Source organism: Pygoscelis adeliae, unplaced genomic scaffold, assembly GCF_000699105.1.
Source record: "Pygoscelis adeliae isolate BGI_AS28 unplaced genomic scaffold, ASM69910v1 Scaffold99, whole genome shotgun sequence".
Taxonomy (NCBI): Eukaryota; Metazoa; Chordata; class Aves; order Sphenisciformes; family Spheniscidae; genus Pygoscelis; species Pygoscelis adeliae.
Window position 1 is genome coordinate 512,227 of NW_008825493.1, and position 17,732 is coordinate 529,958.

The 17,732-nt window shown below is 36.9% G+C and overlaps 1 protein-coding gene across 1 annotated transcript in view; it reads left to right on the forward strand.

Moving 5' to 3' along the window:
* The first annotated feature begins 51 nt into the window (after positions 1-51).
* NPHP3 (nephronophthisis 3 (adolescent)) overlaps positions 52-17,732 on the forward strand; it is a 28,576-nt gene continuing 10,895 nt past the window's right edge. Inside the window, exons 1-18 of the mRNA XM_009331247.1 lie at positions 52-402; positions 794-919; positions 2,189-2,339; positions 3,854-4,003; positions 5,371-5,504; positions 5,756-5,916; positions 7,806-7,953; positions 8,514-8,588; positions 9,149-9,328; positions 10,770-10,873; positions 11,574-11,688; positions 12,567-12,710; positions 13,257-13,354; positions 13,839-13,941; positions 14,553-14,635; positions 15,676-15,814; positions 16,617-16,781; positions 17,282-17,379. Of these exons, the coding sequence (XP_009329522.1) occupies positions 52-402; positions 794-919; positions 2,189-2,339; positions 3,854-4,003; positions 5,371-5,504; positions 5,756-5,916; positions 7,806-7,953; positions 8,514-8,588; positions 9,149-9,328; positions 10,770-10,873; positions 11,574-11,688; positions 12,567-12,710; positions 13,257-13,354; positions 13,839-13,941; positions 14,553-14,635; positions 15,676-15,814; positions 16,617-16,781; positions 17,282-17,379 (2,525 nt within the window). The remainder of the gene's footprint in view (positions 403-793; positions 920-2,188; positions 2,340-3,853; positions 4,004-5,370; positions 5,505-5,755; positions 5,917-7,805; positions 7,954-8,513; positions 8,589-9,148; positions 9,329-10,769; positions 10,874-11,573; positions 11,689-12,566; positions 12,711-13,256; positions 13,355-13,838; positions 13,942-14,552; positions 14,636-15,675; positions 15,815-16,616; positions 16,782-17,281; positions 17,380-17,732) is intronic.

The following is a 17,732-nucleotide window of genomic DNA, read 5'->3' on the forward strand; positions in this document are numbered from 1 at the left end:
CGGCCTTAAGCCCTCACCGGGGCGCGGGCGCGGCTGCGGGGTCCCCCGGCCATGGGGACGGCGTCGTCCCTGGTGAGCCCGGCGGGCGGGGTCGGGGAGGTGATCGAGGACACGTACGGCGGCGGTGGCGAGGCCTGCGAGATCCCGGTGGAGGTGAAGCCCAAGGCCCGGCTGCTGCGCGGCTCCCTGCGGCGCGTTGGGGCCTCACGGCCCGGCGGCCTCATCGGGGCCAGCTTCAAGTCGACGGCCTCGGTGCAGGAGCTGGAGTGCATGGCCGAGTACGAGCGCCTGAAGAAGGAGTACGAGATCTTCCGCGTCAGCAAGAACAACGAAGTGGCCTCCATGGTGAAGAAGGAGGCCAAACTGGACAGGGAGAACAAGCGGCTGCGCGCCGAGCTGCAGGTAGCTCCTGCTGCCCTCTCGGACAAGGGGGCTGGGCGGGGAAGGGGGGCCCTCGCATGCGAAGCTGCGAAGGACTCGTCGCACTTCCCAGGAAAGCTGTGGCAGGGAGGTGATGGGTGCGATGAGTTTTCCTTCCCCAGGAAGGCAGGGTGCCGGGGAACTAGTGCGCACCCCAGTGCCATCCTGGCGAGCTGTCAGGATGTGGTCAAGGTGTGCCTCTGGGGATGGGGACCACACGGTGCGTGGGCATCATCCTTAGAGCAAGAAGAGGGATGTAGGGTGCTGGGGTAACATTGTGTTCAGACTTGAATTTCACTAGCTGAACAGTAGTCTAAAACCTTTTATCAGCGATAGCTTTCACTCAGAAAAATGGTATATTAAATGTTTTCAGGCACTTCAGAAAACTTACCAGAAAATACTTAGAGAGAAAGAAAGTGCGTTAGAAGCTAAATACCAAGCCATGGAGAGAGCTGCTACTTTTGAACACGATCGAGACAAGGTCAAAAGGCAATTCAAGGTATGGCTTGACTTTTCTTTTCCTGGGGAAAATGACCAAAAAGAAGATAGATGTTACTTGGTCACATTCCCCAATGAACTCTTCTCCAATAGCTTTCATGAGGACCTCTCCTTCTTAAAAAAAAATCGGGAGTATCATAGCTGTAGCTGCCTGTAGGTGCCTTTAAGATAATCCTACCAAAACTTCTCTATAAAACTATGAGGAAAAAATAGAGAATAACTTTTTAAATATTAAAAGGGAGAATATGCAGTGATCCATCTTAAACTAAATTCCTTCATTATTTGAACATATCAGGAATATGTTCATGTTTGAGAGTGACAAGAAAAGATGGGCTGCAAACTGACACATGTTGAAGGAATGTACAGAGTTCCATTATTTCTGAATAAATTTTATATATAGCATTGTAATGTTTAACACTTCTAGCTTACATTAAAGGAAGGTGTGTATTGGTGCATCTCTTTTGGCTGCTAAAATACGATTGCTAAAAGACAAAAACCTTTGCACTTTCTGGAGGGATGACTTGAAAGGCTATGCTGATGCTTCTGTTTCTGCCTTGCTGCAGATGATGATACTTCCACCACCCAAAACAGGGCAGTAGGTCCTGGTTTTGCACTGTTTTCAAGATTCTCAATATCTTTAATTGTAACAGGTGTTAATGTTTGGCAGATATATAAAAAGAGGATTGGTTTTGACCTTATTTAAGAAAATGAGACTTGAAGAAGATTTAATCTCTTTGAATTTAAATCTAGGTTCATGTTTTCTTCCCCACATGATGGTAATATTCTACAAACAGGACAGCTGGAGATGCTTGATCACTTTCTATCTTAGGAAATTTCTGCAACAATAAAGAGTAAATACAAGATTATATACAAGTGTAAAAAAATACATGGAAGAATAAAAGGGAACTTCTGAAAAAAATTATTACATGTAGTGATTTTAGAAGACAATAAACTTTTAAAAGTGAGGAAAGTTACTTGCCATTTTTAATGAACTTCCCATACTAATGCAGACTTCTAACTTCCGGAACAGTATGCTAAAGTTTAAAATAGTAAAATTTTAAAAAGAGATAATTTTAAACTATGTTTTTCTGCTCATTTATAGGCTCCTGATGGCTTCTTGTTCACATTTGCATGCCTTTACCTGCTAAATGAATGCTAGAAACTTACTTTCCCAATTGAAAGCAGGTAACATGAATTCAGGAACTGATACTGAATTTTAAAAGATTTATGGTTTGTATTTCTTTTTTCTTTTTCTCCTTCCTGCTCATAGATTTTTAGAGAAACTAAAGAAAATGAGATTCAGGACTTACTGAGGGCCAAACGAGAGCTAGAAGCAAAACTTCAGAGACTCCAGGCCCAAGGAATCCAAGTCTTTGATCCCGAAGAGTCTGATTCTGACGATAATTGTACAGATGTTACGGGTGAGAATTTCATCCCCACCATTTTGTGTTGGAATGTGACTAAGTCTCTGAATAGTAAAGCACAAGACAAATATTTATGTTCTTCAGAAAAAAGTTTTATTAATCCAGGTGAAAAGCAACATAAAGTAGTTTAAAGGGTAAAAGCAGATGACTTTACAAACTTGGTTTAGATTGTGGGAACCCCACATTTCTGGTATAACGAATGAATAGATGAAGAAAATAGAGCACTGTCTAGACACAGTGACTTGAATATTTTTTTTAAATTGTTCCATGAACAGTTCTGAGTTTTCTAGTCTTTTCTGAGTTTTCTGATTCTAGATCTGAGAGATCATGTTCCAAAGGATCCAAAAAGCACACCTGAAACTGGAGGGAATCTTAGATAGACTTACTGTCTATGGATGATGAAATATACCAGTCTCAACTGCTGCACTATTCAGAATAGCAGAGTTAGATATCTAACAAACATGAACTGACCAAAAGAGTCATTTTGTTGAAGAATTTTTTGAAAGGGAAGCCCTAGCAAACTTAATGACATAAAAGGCAAAACCTTGTATATGATAATACGGAAAAGATTCAGATAGGTATGTGATCAGTCCTCTGACTTTGTATCTGATTCAAAAATAGGGCAATAATTGTAGCAGACAGTTAGCACTTTAACACGCTTAAGGATGGCAACCATTACTTCTTGCACCATGAAGAGTTACTGAGGAAAAACTGCGTGCAAGTGCTGTTGCTTAATCTTTGTTTTGCTTATTGAGATACATCATCAGTCACATCTTGGCAGGAGTAGAAATATGTAATCTTTAAAAGTAGAAACGTTTCAAAATGCAGCGATCAGCTTTTTGCATACTAATTATGCATTTGATGAACTTTGGTGGTACAAATAGTCTTGTTTTATTTTATATTTTTTTTTCTGACTTCTTTTGAATTAAATTAATTTTTGAATTCATTCTTCCATTCTTACCTTTTTCTAAGTCTTTTTCAATTTCCTGATTTTCTCCATGGAAGATTTATTCAGTGTCTTGAAAGTTGTAAATTGACTGGCAGAAGTGTAACCCAAGCATATTATGAAGAGATACTGTGAAAGCTTTTTCACACAGCACAGAGAATATATTTCAGTCCTGAACTACAGCCTCTTTACGCTTTTTCAGTGCTGGAACATTCCTGAACAAAAGTTGTCAATTTTGTGATGTGCACAAATGACTGCAGCAATACTGTGGACTGTTTTCCTGATTTGTAATGCAAGTCGGCATTTGAACCCAACAGATGTGAGCAATCCATATAATAACAAATATTAGCAAATAACCTCATCCCATTAGCAGCATGGCTTCTCATTAACTTTGGACAAGTGCCCGTTTAGAACTACAGCACACAAAGGTGTCAGCAAATCTGCTAAAGGAGAAAAAATTATGATCAGTGGCCTGTGGCAGTAGATTTCAGCTGGAGTATTTAAGACTGATAATTTACCTTGTTTAGTGACAATGAAGAGGTTTTCTTTGTTTTCCAATTCTTAGCTACTGGGGCACAATCTGAGTACTGGAATGGAGCTTTGGGAAGTGAGCCATCCATGGGCAGTATGATGCAACTTCAGCAGTCTTTCAGAGGGCCTGAATTTGCTCATAGCTCTATAGATGTTGAGGGACCATTTGCAAATATAAACAGAGGTAAGTAATGGTGGTTTGTTTTGCTGGGATTATGTGTGTCTATGTCATTTTTTCATCCATACTTAAATAATTCTGTTCTTTCTTAGCTCCTTTTTTGTCCATTCTTGGGTAATTTCACTAAAGGGTTATTTGGGATTCTTTGTAAAAATAAAAGTAGTCTGTAGCTGTGCATGCCAAGCTGTGTTTAATGTATTTGGTGACTATGGTATGCGCAGCAGTGATTTTAGCAAACAGCAGTGAATAGTGCTTCAATGTAAGTAAACCAAATACCATTTTGTTGCTTATGTTGACTAAGGAAGATAGTTATCTCTCTTTCAATATCTGCTGGCATTCTTTTTTCCATTTTTATTCAAATTCTCTACTACTTGATTATGAAAGTTACGTTCATATTAGAATAAACTATATCCCTGCTTTTTTCATTGGATTTGCATGGGGTTTGACTCTGCTTCGGTGGCCATTCAGGGAAATCTAATCACAAGACCAGGATGTATGCAATGTTATATGAATCAGTGTTAGATATTTTGTTATCAATAATTGTTGCTTTTGAACTTTGTTTCCCAAATGGACTCTTGCAAATTGTCTTCCGGTGCTCTGGTTTCCCTCACTGTTGTCCTGGCCCTGGAACCCCTCCTCCATGTAGTTGACTTTGCTGGCAGTTTCTCCCTTTTTTTCTTCAATCCTTCAGGCTCTGATTCAGCTGTGCCTGCAAAGTGGGAGGGGAGGGTCTGCTCTGTGATGGCTCCAGCTTCACACACTAAGCCTTTCATCATGCCATGTGGTACTAAAAGGGGAACCTACTACTAGCTTGAAAGAATAACCAGCCGCAAAATGAAGAACCTAAGAAAGTTTTAAAATTCATTGCTTCTATAGGGAATTGACATACAGTACTGTATTACAGAAAGCAATGGACTTCATCTCAAGAAGAGGAAGTTGCCATAATGTTTTGCTGTCATTTATTTGCATGGTCTAATTGAAATACAGGTGGATCTGGAGGAAAAAAAAAAAAACCAAAACATTTGCTCATGAGTGATTTTATTATTCCTGCATATTTTACTTATTTTACAACTATCATCTTGATTTTGTGTATACATTTCATCAATCCTTTTTAAAGGAAATATCATTGTAATGATAATACGAATATATTTAACGCTGTTGTTCTGCCACATTATCAAATTATATGACATTACCAGATGATATGCATTCTCTTAAGTTCAAATTTTTAAAATTAAAATAGTCGAGTAAAAATGTTACTATTATTTTAAATAAAATGTAGTGTTCATAATGTTAAGAGGTGGTGACTTATCTGTTATGGAGTGTAGTCAGATGTGAAGATCTCTAGACTTCATTTTGTTTTTTTTCATTGGCAGATGATTGGGATGCTGCTGTTGCCAGTTTATTACAGGTTACTCCTCTGTTTTCCCACTCTCTGTGGAGTAACACAGTAAGATGTTTTATTATTAGTACTGATGAGACTCAACCAGAAGTGGACATCTTCATTAGAGTGAGTACCTTACAAACTTATGCTAACTTATATGCTGTTTTGTTTCCACTATGATTCTTATTCAGAAATTTGTCTAATACTTCTTGAAAGCTTTAGTAGGTGTAGCCTGATTTCAGCAAAGTCAGTGAAAGTATTGTCAAGGACTTCAGGGGAAGAATCTCTATAGGGAAAAGAAACCGAGATTTATCTAGTAGGTCCTTAGTACTATGCAGATTTAGTAATAAAGCACCATTATTCAAATTTGCTTTCAGAACTACTCACCAAAACTTCAAAGAATCTGTGAAACAATGGGGTACTTCTTTCAAGTTGTTCATTTTTCAGCAGAAAATGAAAGGCCTCTTAAGGATGTAAGAAAATGGGAAATTGAAAAAAGTTCATTAGTCATATTGCTCCTGAATTTAACTTTGCCAAAGTAAGTATTTTCCAGACTGGTAAAGCAAATGAAAACTGGTAATTTATGCAGAGTGCGTAGCTTCGTAAAATGTATGGGATGCTTTACTCAGTACATTTCCTAAGCTAGTGTTTTCTAAGTGATACTCCTTCAAACTTTTTAGGTTTGCTAGTGCAGACAGTTAAAAAAATGTATCAGCTTTGTATCATTTCCTTTTTCTTGTAGCTACAGATTCTCTTAAAATACATCATGAAAGATGTTTTCATAATACAGAAATGTTTTGCTTTCCAAGAGCAGCTCTCTGTCACGCGTATTGCTGGAGTCTTAGGAATTCAAGATGGCTGGTGTGAATGTCCTCACTGTTTTTCACTTGCTTATCTAGCCTTACACCTGTCTGTAGTATTTTGATTTTATTCCGTCACATATTATTTTCTGTCTTTGGCTATTTTTCGGACTGATTTCATGGCTCTCCTGTGTGGTACCTTATGCCAACTTTCTACAGCTTAATCTACTGAAGTCATGATGTTTTATGACAAATGGTGGTGCAATCTGTTCTGTTCGTTCAGTGAGTAATTTCCTAACCTTCTAGAAGAAGAAACATGACTTACTAAATGAAAAACACCAAACTAGGGATACTTCTAGAATTGAGTTAGGACTGGTTCTGTTATGCATTCTGGAATTTTGGGCAGAGTTTGGTTTTGATGTTCGGGGGAGACAGGGGTGTCCTTTTGCTGAAGAAGAGAGAAAAAGAGATTAGAAAAGATGATACTAAGAATCACAGAGTGGTCGTTCCAAAACATCTGTATGAATGCAAAAATCTGAAAATACTGGTATGCATTAAGTTTCATGTTAGAGGTAGATTTTGAACTCTAGGGATTTCAAATACTGTTGTATTATTAGAGCTCTTGTATTAACTATACCTCCTGTTTCTGTAAATAAAACATCTGTCCACCGAGAATTAAAGGCTGGTTTAAGACACTAGTAGCTAAGATTTGCAACAGTGGAGTGCTTCAGGGAACAGTCAGGTAGCACAGAAGATGCTGATTTATTTTCATAGGGGGATTGGACTAGAGCTGCCATACATTTATGCTCTTAGAAAGATAATGTCAGCTGCTGAGGGGATACTGTTGCCAAATAACCCAGTTTTATGTATGTGGGTCTCAAGTGTTTTAAGAACGAAATATGCAAGAAAAAACCCACAAAGGAGTATTCCTGCCAACAGTATTCACTTAGAGAGTTTATCTTAGAAAAACTGTGATGAAAATTGTAGTGTTCATATAAAGAACATAATATTTGAGAGACCCTGTCCGCTATTGTCAGCATCCCCAATTTGTATAGTTCCTCTATGGAACAGCAATAGGTTGCTGGGAATGATATCCATGGATATCATTCACATATATAAATACAAAGTACGTTTGAGTTTGGAGGTGTGGAATTCTCCTGTTCAACTACTATAAATTAAAAGACTATCCTACATCTGGCAAATACTAAAGGACTTTTCCTAAAAAGGTCAAGGAATAGAACAGAGCCTTCAAATAAGTGATGGCAGAGCATGTGTATGATGCTTTTTAATCATGTGTGAATCCATGTTCTTTCCATGCAAGGCAATTACCTTTCATTCTGCCTATTGGTATGACTGGAAGATCAACTTTTAATTTACAAAGCAGTAATAAAAAATAATAAATGGTTTTAATGTTTTTGGTACAAGTAGCATAAATTTCTCTCTTAGCTGTTCCTTGCTTCAGAGTTTATCTTAAATTCTCTGCTGAAGTATTTGCTTGCCCTTTGTTGTAAATAGATATGACTTTTGAATTAGATTTTGCAGTGAAACCCATCTTCGGAGCTTGTGTTGATTGAACTGTTTACTACAGCAGTGTAATATAGCACAAGAATGCTGATTTCCAATCTAGTTGTTTGTTGGAGGACTGTGAAGAAGCCTTCTTGAGAAATCCGGAAGAAAAACCCCGGCTAATTTACCACAGAAAGGAGGATGGCAGAGTCAGTTCAGTCTCAGTGCAACAGTTAATTGAGCAAATTTCTTACGTGAACAAAGCAAAGGTATGGCATTTTAAAGACTGTTGGATTTTAAAAGGCTTACTTTTGTGCTATAAATAACATCGAGTGCTAGTACTCCCAGATTTTAGGAGAAATTGCATTACACTCGTTGCTCTGGATGCTCATTACATGAGTGGATTGATGAAGCTGGAATTTATGAATGTTATGAAATTTTTGTTAGCAGGGGAGAAAAAAAGCCACTGCATTTTCACTGAAAAAAAAATCCCTATGCTATAAGGATAGAATTTCTCACCTGTGTTTAGCCATTTAAATGGCAAAGCTAATTATCTAAAGTCCACTGAAGAGAAAGAAGTGTACCTCCAGAGAGATTCCTCCCATCTGAAAATAGATCAGTTGCCTTTTATTTCTCTCTGCAGAGAGTTTTGTTGAGAACAGCTGAAACTAGATGCCCAACTTTTAAAAGCTTAGGCAAAGTGAAGCCTACCTAAGGAATGCAACAGAATGGAATTGAAATGTGTTCCAGAATGGTTTTTTTGGAAGTCCTAAATACTGTTCCCAATTGGGTTCAGAGTTGCGTCATGCTCTGCCATTTACTTTTTCAGGTGATTGATCATATTGGAGGTGTGGAGGAAGGAGCATATGAAATCTATAATTGTGTGGAAAAGATAATTAAACAGGTAGAGTACGTGATGCATTTCAGCTTTTTCTGTTCCTATTCTGATTTATGGTCTTAAATGATGTCAGTGTGATTACTATATGCTACTTAGATGTAATTCAAAGGATCTTTTTGTTTTTTATCATTAATATCTGGCAAGCAAAGAAATCTGCAAGTGGAAAATAAAACCCAAAACTGAGCAGTGCTTTTATGGACAGAAGCAGAAATAACAGGGGAAAGGGATATATTAGTGGCCTAAATTCTCTTTTAATTTCTCTTTATCTATATCATAGGATAAGGAGAGATTGCATAGTCCATTCTGTCCTTATCCTTCCTTGTGATGAGTTCCTTCCACTATGAGAAGTCTAAAACCAATGTCTTGAGACCTGTACGTTCAGAGTTAACTTGGTTTCATCTAATTGCTCATTTATTTATGTTCTGTGCTAGCCTAAAAGGAAATGAGCATATTGATGTTAGTAGAGCTGCACTCCCGTACAGTGGAATTGAGGCTAACACCGAATGTGCCTGCACTGTTAAGAATTACAGTTGCAGTCTCCTCCATGTAATTTTCTCTTTACTTAGGATATATTGGGGTGTGAAATGACAGAACTAGAAAGCAAGGATTTGGATAATAAGGAAGAGTCCACTGCTCCTGAAGAAGAAGTTTTTGGTGATGTATTGTGGGATGCACATGATGAACAAGAACAGATGGAAGCTTTTCAGCAGGCCTGTAATTCAACATGTGAGCTGGGATTTGAGAAAGTAAGTACATTGGAAATCTATATGGATGAAGAGAAAGTCATCACTCATTTACATCTCTTGTTAGGCAAGATGTACTTCTACAAGAAGAAGCTGTGTCTGAGAGCATCCTTGAGGCTGTTACTCCTTAGGCTAGAAGAAGCCATATGTTTTATATAGATGGCATATTTATTTTCTAGGAGAGGTGCCAGTTTATGTGTTGTTGAATGGCATTGATGAAGAAGCAGTTGTCGTTCCTACACTGGGGAAAAGCACTATAATGGTGTGCCAGAAGTAGGGTGTTCTCCTAGACTTTGGTCATCTAATAGAAAAGGCTCTGAATGTCGTCTTTTTTTTTTTTTTTTTTTTTGGTGAGGAAATCCGAGCTTTGTCTTGACACCTGGAGTTAGGTCTTTTGGAGATGACTAATGAAAGATTTCATCTCATCATGCGGCCATACATATGTGAGAAGAACGTAGGAAAGTTAAAAGTAGAGAGCTGCTGAATAACTCAGTACTTACTCATTACTTGAAATAAAATTTTTAAAACATTTCAATTTGGGGGTATCAGGAGCAGTTATATATAGGGAAGGTATAATGAATGTAGGAAGAAAAAACATTAAAGTGGTCACGGAAGGTGATGCCACAGCTTATTTGGGCAACATTCCTTGATGTTATAATGTAACATAAGTGTGCAGTTTCTGTGTTATTGTATTTAAATTGTTAGTACCCATATTTTACTAGCACAATTTATTCTTTTACTTCGCTGCCTATATATTGGCAGTGAATTGGAGGATTGTGCCATCTTTACAATACTCGAATAGTAAAATAATAGAACAATAATAGAAAAATACCTATGTGTATCTTAATGCGCCTCCACTTCTTTTTTGTGGACGAAGTATTTCTCCCAAGTGGATGAAGGGTGGGTTTTTTGGTTTTGTTTTGTTTTGTTTTGTTTTGGCTTTTTTTTGTCATCCTGAACTCTGCTACAACATTCTTGGGCATTCATGTGGTGAAAGAAAGTCTTTCATTTGCGTGCTTAGTGCCTCAAAATATCATTCATGGCAGATGCCGACTTTGAAGGCTTTGTCCTGGCAAACATATCCAATGCAGTGGAGTAATTGGGGGAAAGAGGCAGGGAGGGAAAGCCTGAACATACATAGTACCCGCTTGCTTTACTGTAGTAACACTGGTTCAGTTATTAGCACTGAAAGTTCCTGTTAAATCGAGTTTTGAAAAAAATTTTTATTTATTTTACACTTTCTTTAACACAGATAATAAATTCTATGGTTTAAGTGTTTTATTACAAAATTTATTTCCATTTGTATTATACCACATTTCAGTAGTTATTCCCTTACCTTAATAAACCTGAACTTGCATTTTGTATCTAGATATTTTACAATACCAAGCACTATATTTCTCCCTTAAACAGTGGAATAATTGTGATGATTGTTTCTTTTTTATAGTATTTTGAACGTCTAAATGACCTAGTAGCAGCACCAGCACCAATTCCACCTCTGCTTGTATCAGGAGGACCAGGCTCTGGGAAGTCTCTCCTTCTGTCAAAATGGTAGTTTAAACTAATTTTTTTTTTTTGGTGCAAATGAAATTTAAGAAAAAGTTTCCATTACATTTCAAACATCGTATCAGTTTAATTAGAGATAAAACGGGAGCATTTGCAAAGCACTGAAGTTATTGAAGCATCCTGGAAAGATTTGTAATAATTGAATAGCTAATTCCATCTGGACTGCTTTTAACGTCTCCCTGACTCCAATTGCAACACCCTACAGATCTGCCTTTGCACAGCATTAATAAGTGGTTTCAGTAGCTCAATAGTGTTGCCCTTCTCTGATACCCAAGAGGGGTCCTTTGGAGTCTTTTTAACTGAAATAATGGAAAGATCAGACCTAATAATTTATCATAGAAATGCATTTTATGGTCACTTTGTAGGCTATGACAAAATTTGTTGACATAAAAATAAATTGATAGTGTCATTACTTCTTAAAAGCTTAGTGACATGTGACTGTCCAGTGCCAGGAAGGGTATTTGTTAATGGCTATCAGTACTGGGGAGAGCAAAAATGGAATCTGACATAAAAAGTTCAATTATAGCTCAGGAAATGTCTCTCCTATTTTGTAAGATAAATGTGGAACACCTCTAGCTCAGACATTCTATCTCCTTTGGGAAAACTCATAGTTTTATTTGAGATACATTTGCAAAATTATAGTCTGTTAAGCATGCTTTTTTCTTTTTTTAACTTCTCTCATTAGGATTCAGTTGCAACAGAAGCATTCACCAAACACGCTAATTCTTTATCACTTTGTTGGGAGGCCCATGTCTACTAGTTCAGAATCTGCATTGATAATTAAACGCCTTACTTTAAAGGTATGCTGTATTATTACATACCCTGCATTGTGTGATTCTTTGGAAAGTGCCGGTGTGCTTGTGTATGTCAAAAGATAAAATTTTCTACAGGTTTTTCTACATCAGTTAAGAGTAATACAAATGTAAGGCATTATAGAATGGGGGGAATCTGATCCTAAATATTGAATGCAGATCAATTAAATAGCATCTCCGGGATATTCATAATAGATTGGCATTAGCAGTTATAGTTCCAGTGACCTATATTGATGGCTTATAAAACCATATAAGCTTCTTCCAAAATTTCCTGCCATCTGGCCAATGAGAGAGGCAGGTGGTATCTCTTCTGTCTGTGTGTTTAGGAACCTGAGGCTGTATTCACCAGTTGGCACCATACTGTTCCTAGACTAGTTTCTCTCCTATGTTAATTTATTTTTTAATTGTGTGTTAGATATGTGGGGAATAAGTGAGGAGTAGTATCGTGCCAGGGTCTGAGCTTGCTTTTTCCTTCACAGGGTGGCACTAAGGACCTCACAGGACTAAAACCTTTAGAAAAATGAAATCAATTGTGCTCTCTTTGCAGTTTTCTCATGTATTTTAGAAGCCTGTGTATTCAACCTGTGCAACTTTTAAGCCCTTTAAGTCTCCAAATTCCTTGTCCATTGTATAAACTCAGGTTATCTCTCTAGAATTTACAGAACGAGTTCAATAAATATTCTTTGTTCTGCATATGCCAGCTTTCTGCATATACTAGAAGGAAAGAATTCTGTGTGAACTTGACTAGAAAAATTGCCCCAAAATCATGTGGTGTTTTTTTTTCCTCTTGTATCTGTAGGACTTCTTTCAACTATCCTAGTTGATTTTTAAGGTAGAATTTGTTACATATGTGTTTAATTCTGCAGCTTATGCAACACTCTTGGTTAGTGTCACCTCTGACTTTGGATCCAGCTAAACTTCTGGAAGAGTTTCCTCGCTGGCTGGAAAAGCTTTCTGCACGTCATCAAGGCAGCATTATTATAATTATTGATTCTATTGACCAAATACAGGTATATTTTCAAAATACTTGCCATTTGTCAGTCTAAAAGAAACTTTGACTATTGTAATAGGTTCAGCTATATCTGTGTAGGAGAAATATTAATGTTTGCTTTGCTCTAAAGAGTATGTATAGAAAACAGTTTTGCAAAAAGTGCAGATGGGTTAAAATAGTCTTTCAGTTTTATAAGTAGAAGTTGTGTTATGTTGGTTTTTTTTTTTTCTTCTTAATTTGTCTTAAAACCTTCATTTTTGAGCAGTCCAGTTACTTTATTTATTCAAAGATTCAATGCTATGAGCCGACTTATTAGGCATGTAGATAGCCTAGTCTTTATGAGGTGAACATTTCAACAATAGTATTCTATCTGCTTTATTTAATGTACAGTTGTGCTGATACATATCAATGTAGTACGGTTTCAAGAACCAGATCATGAACAATTTTTAAGGACACTGGAGAATTTAAGACTCCTTTCACTGAGCTAAGCAGTTAATGAGATGTATGAACTTCTGGCGTTGTTTTGAACAACCTTTGTATTAAGTAACCAAAATTTGTTTTTAAGCAAGCTGAGAAACATATGAAGTGGCTGATAGATCCACTGCCAGTGAATGTGAGAGTGATTGTATCAGTGAATGTAGAAACATGTCCACAGGCTTGGAGGTATGTTATATTTCTGAGATGTTCCAAAGTAGCCTGGGTGAGAATTATTTTTTTAAATTACAGTTACTCGTTGAAGAGCAAACAGCCAGATTTGTCAAGGTCTGGAAATTTAATAGGATAAGGTTTTGCAACCATTGAGGACAGCGAAAGCTTCTCTATTGTAACTGCAGTGAGGACAGGTTTTAGCTGTTGGGAAACCAGATTTTTGCTTTACTGTGATGGATCTATCCCCATGACTATATGAAAGAGGATATTAAATGTAGAGAGATGCACATCAAGAACTGCAGTACCATGATGTAGATCCAGGGTAAGGCTAAAAGTGGAAATGTGACTTGTCGATGACTAGAATTTCTTAGTAGCAGGGAATAGCTTCAATTACTGCTTTGATATCAATCATCAAAAGCTCTGGAACTTTGATGTCTTTTTTTCCTTTTGTGTGCTATTTAATAAGGTCTGAATATGACTTTGTTCTCTCTTACCAAAGGTTGTGGCCCACTCTTCATCTTGATCCACTGAATTCCAAAGATGTTAAATCTCTCATTAGTGCAGAATGTAACTCTGCAAATGTTAAATTGACTAAAGAGCAGGTACGTCTGTTGCAGTTCTTCTAAAGTACCTTACTCTGGTATGACTTTTAATGAAAACATGGAAACATGAAGTAAGCCCAACTGCCAAAAGAAAGTGTTATATTTAGCTAACTAAATACTACTGCACAAGATAGCACGCAGTTTGAGTATTTCTACCCTGTGGCTCATAGCACTGAAACACAGATGGAACAGCATAAATTATTAATGCAAAAACCATGCAGTTGCACATATTGCTGTAAACATGTTCTTTTATTTTAGAATAATAGAAGTTTTAGTATTGCATAATACTGTAACAATGAGCGGCAGGGTGGGGAAAAAAGTATTTTACCTCTTTGCCTTGAAGACCAATTCTGTAAGGTAATCCTCATCTTGAGAGATGTAATAGTTAGATCCTAACTCTTTTCATCTTAATTTCAAAAGGAAACTTTCACTCGTATGCTCCTATAGCTAGAAAAACATGCAGTATTTTGTGCATTAGTTACCTTGTCATAGTCTTCAGATGTTACAGATAGAAGCATATCTAGAACTTTTATTTTCTTGTCAAACAGTGAACATTTTATTGGTATGGTTAACTTCATCTTGGCTCACAGATTTTGTTTAAAATGTTGTAGGAGAAGAAGCTTGAGAGACATTGTCGTTCCGCCACAACTTGCAATGCTTTGTATGTCACTCTCTTGGGCAAAACCATTGCTTGGTAAGTTGAGATGATCTTGAAATTGTTATGCTCATCACTAGATTAGAAGACTTCAAGTAGGTTTGTTAGCATTTTGAAATACATTCATTTAACATAGAATGAATCTTGTTAAGAAAGAACAGTGGAGCAGTATACAAAGTTTTCCCCCTTCGCTGACTGTGAATGCAATGGGAAGAAAAATCAGAGAGTATACAATTGCCATTTTGATACTAAGTGAATCCAAATAATTGTATCTGTCTGTTTTCAGCTCTTCTGTTTTTATTTTATTTTTCTGTTGTTCTGCTTTCTGGGTGTGTCAGTTGCTCCAATGCTTTTTAAAGGTATTTGGAGAATGTTGGTATTGTTTTTGTTAAACAGTTTAATTCAGGTCTGTTGTATTTACTGATGTACCAGATAGTTTGCCTCATAGATTTTTAAGGCTAAAAGGAAGTTCAGCAAGTGTTTAGTTTAACATCCTGCATATGGTACTTTGACCTATAATTTCTGCTGTAGAGAAAATTAATCTTCCCTCTTGTGCAAGAGAATAGTTAATAAGTGCATTGGCTTATTATTAACCTAGACTTCATCTTGTTGAGAAAGACACATTTTTAGTTTAGAGACTCCCAGAAGATGATACACTGATTGATAATTTACTCTGGGTGACTGATTTTCATTATTTTTTGTTCCTGTTTTATGTCCTAGAATGCTTAATTGCTCCTGAAAACATGCTTTGTAAATGCATTAAATGAAACAGTAGCATGTGCTTTTATCTTTATCCAACCTGATGTTCTTGTTCTGTACTCCTGCTGGAGGAAAGAACACTGCAACATACTTTTTTTTTTTTTTTTAAATAAAAATATTGCAGTTCTTTAGACAATATGACAGAAGGTGGCTTCAGGAGTTCACCTCTTCTGTGTTTAATTTCACCAGGTGTTGTGCACCTTTTAAACCCAGTAGGAATTCAGAGCACTTTTTGAGGTAGAGCTCTTCAGTAGTTCCAATTCATCTTACTCAGCCAAATTTAATATGCTAAACCATGCCCTTTTTGTCCTTCTGCTCAGTGTTGGAAATAGAGGAAATATTGATGAAACCCTTCAACAGTGTTTCCAATGTCAAGACACAGTGTCACTGTACAGGCTTGTTCTGAGATCAATTCAAGAATCATTGCAGAGTGATAAAGAGAAAGGTCTTTTGAGAGAGGTAAGCAGAGAATGCGTCACTATTTCTACAGGTAATGTATATTCTTTCCTCTAAAGAGTTTTTCTTAAGTTAAAAGTAAATACAAATTTATGTTGGTTCATATGTGTGATTCAGAGATTACTGTATTATTAGTGTAGAAGGGACAATTTTATTAATCTAATTATATCTTTTGCATAACTATAAAACATATGACTGCTTTGTGTTAAATTTCAACTAAGTCATCATCTCGCAAAACAAAACAGAGCTTTTCCACTACGATGTGATATAGAATCAGCACTTCCTTTGGTACCCTGATCCAATGATTTATACTACATTGAGCGTAGTAAATGTAATCAAAACATGGTATCTTATGAATACAGGGCACCACTTATTAGATTTCTTCCTACCTTCGCAGAATTTCCCTGTTGCGTGGAATATTTTTTTGATTAGGACATGATACTCGATAATTGCTGGAAGTTCTTTGGTGCTGGCAGCATAAGACCTTCAGCATATTTTACTTAGATGGAAGTTCCTTATGATAATGGAGTGATTTTCCCGCAGTGTTTTAGAAGAGAGTCTAAGGAACCATTTGTTTGTCCCAGAGTGTCCCATTCGGTGCTTTATTAGAATATTAATCCGTTAGCACTGAGGATTGTTCTTTGAGGACAGAAGAAGGAAAGGGCTTGTGTAGGCAGGTTTTTTTTTTCCCCTTGACATATAAAGTTATGCATAGTGATACACAATATTTTTATTGGAATTTCAGTGTAACAGCTCTGCAGCAAATATTGCTAAATGTGTAAAATAATCTTTCTGCTTTACGTAGATACTGTGTGTCATCGGTGTTAGCCACAATGGTGTGAGTGAGTCAGAGCTGATGGAACTTTATCCTGAACTGTCTTCTGCAGTGTTAGCCTCGCTCGTTCACAGCCTGCACAAAATGTGTTTGCTGACATATGGCTGTGGTTTGCTAAAGTTCCAGCATCTCCAGGTAAATTTTGTAATTCTAAACATGTGCATGTGAAACTCCAACCCCTAAGCCCTTGCTGTTTTTTGGATAAGTTCTGTTGTTAACTAGGTAGCCTGTGATATATTTGTGTTTGTTTATCCATTTTCCTTAACATTTGGTCTGATGTTAAACTCACCTTGAAAACTACTAGAGCTATGATACCAGTATTGGTCAGCAGTTGAAAACCTGGCATTTCAAACCACCAGAAATTGCTGATCGATTAGTTATTAACTCTATGTGTCCTAGGAAATACTGGTTCCACAAAAAACAAGCAGAATTGAAGGAGAAGGGAATATTATCCAAACAACCAGAGCTTTGGTCTAATAAAAGACAAGCTGTAGTGCCTTTGTCATCACAAGATTTTCAGTTCTACAACATGAGACATGTTTCATAAAGAAATCTTGCATAGTGCCATGTGTATCATCAGCACTTAATAAACAAATTAAATGCATTCCCTTTCTCTTAATTATACTCTATTTCAGGCTTGGGAGATGACGAGATTAGAGTATATGGAAGAAGGTGAAAATGTTATTTCTGCCTATAGACAAAAACTAGTGGAGTATTTCACCATGCAGCTAAGGTAGGTCAGAATTCCTCAATATGTGCTAAATGGCAGGCTTTATGCCTCATGGATATTTTCGTTTTCTTCATATAGCTTCTTTGACTCTGTTTAGTAAATTAGTATGGAAAAAAAAACTCTGCAAAACCCTAGTTGTCAGTTTAGCAGTTTATTATTGATTTCTTGCTTTTTAATCTTGGAAAAGATTGAGTACTATGGAGGGGAATGGGCATACAATAAATATGAAAAGGTAGGGCATGAATTTATACCGCATCAGTTATTTTGTGGTAACTGACTCCATGTGGATCTTTAATTCCCAGTAAATGCTAGGAAACTTGAGGTTGCTTGGAACTTGAAGAAGAAACAGAAGACCA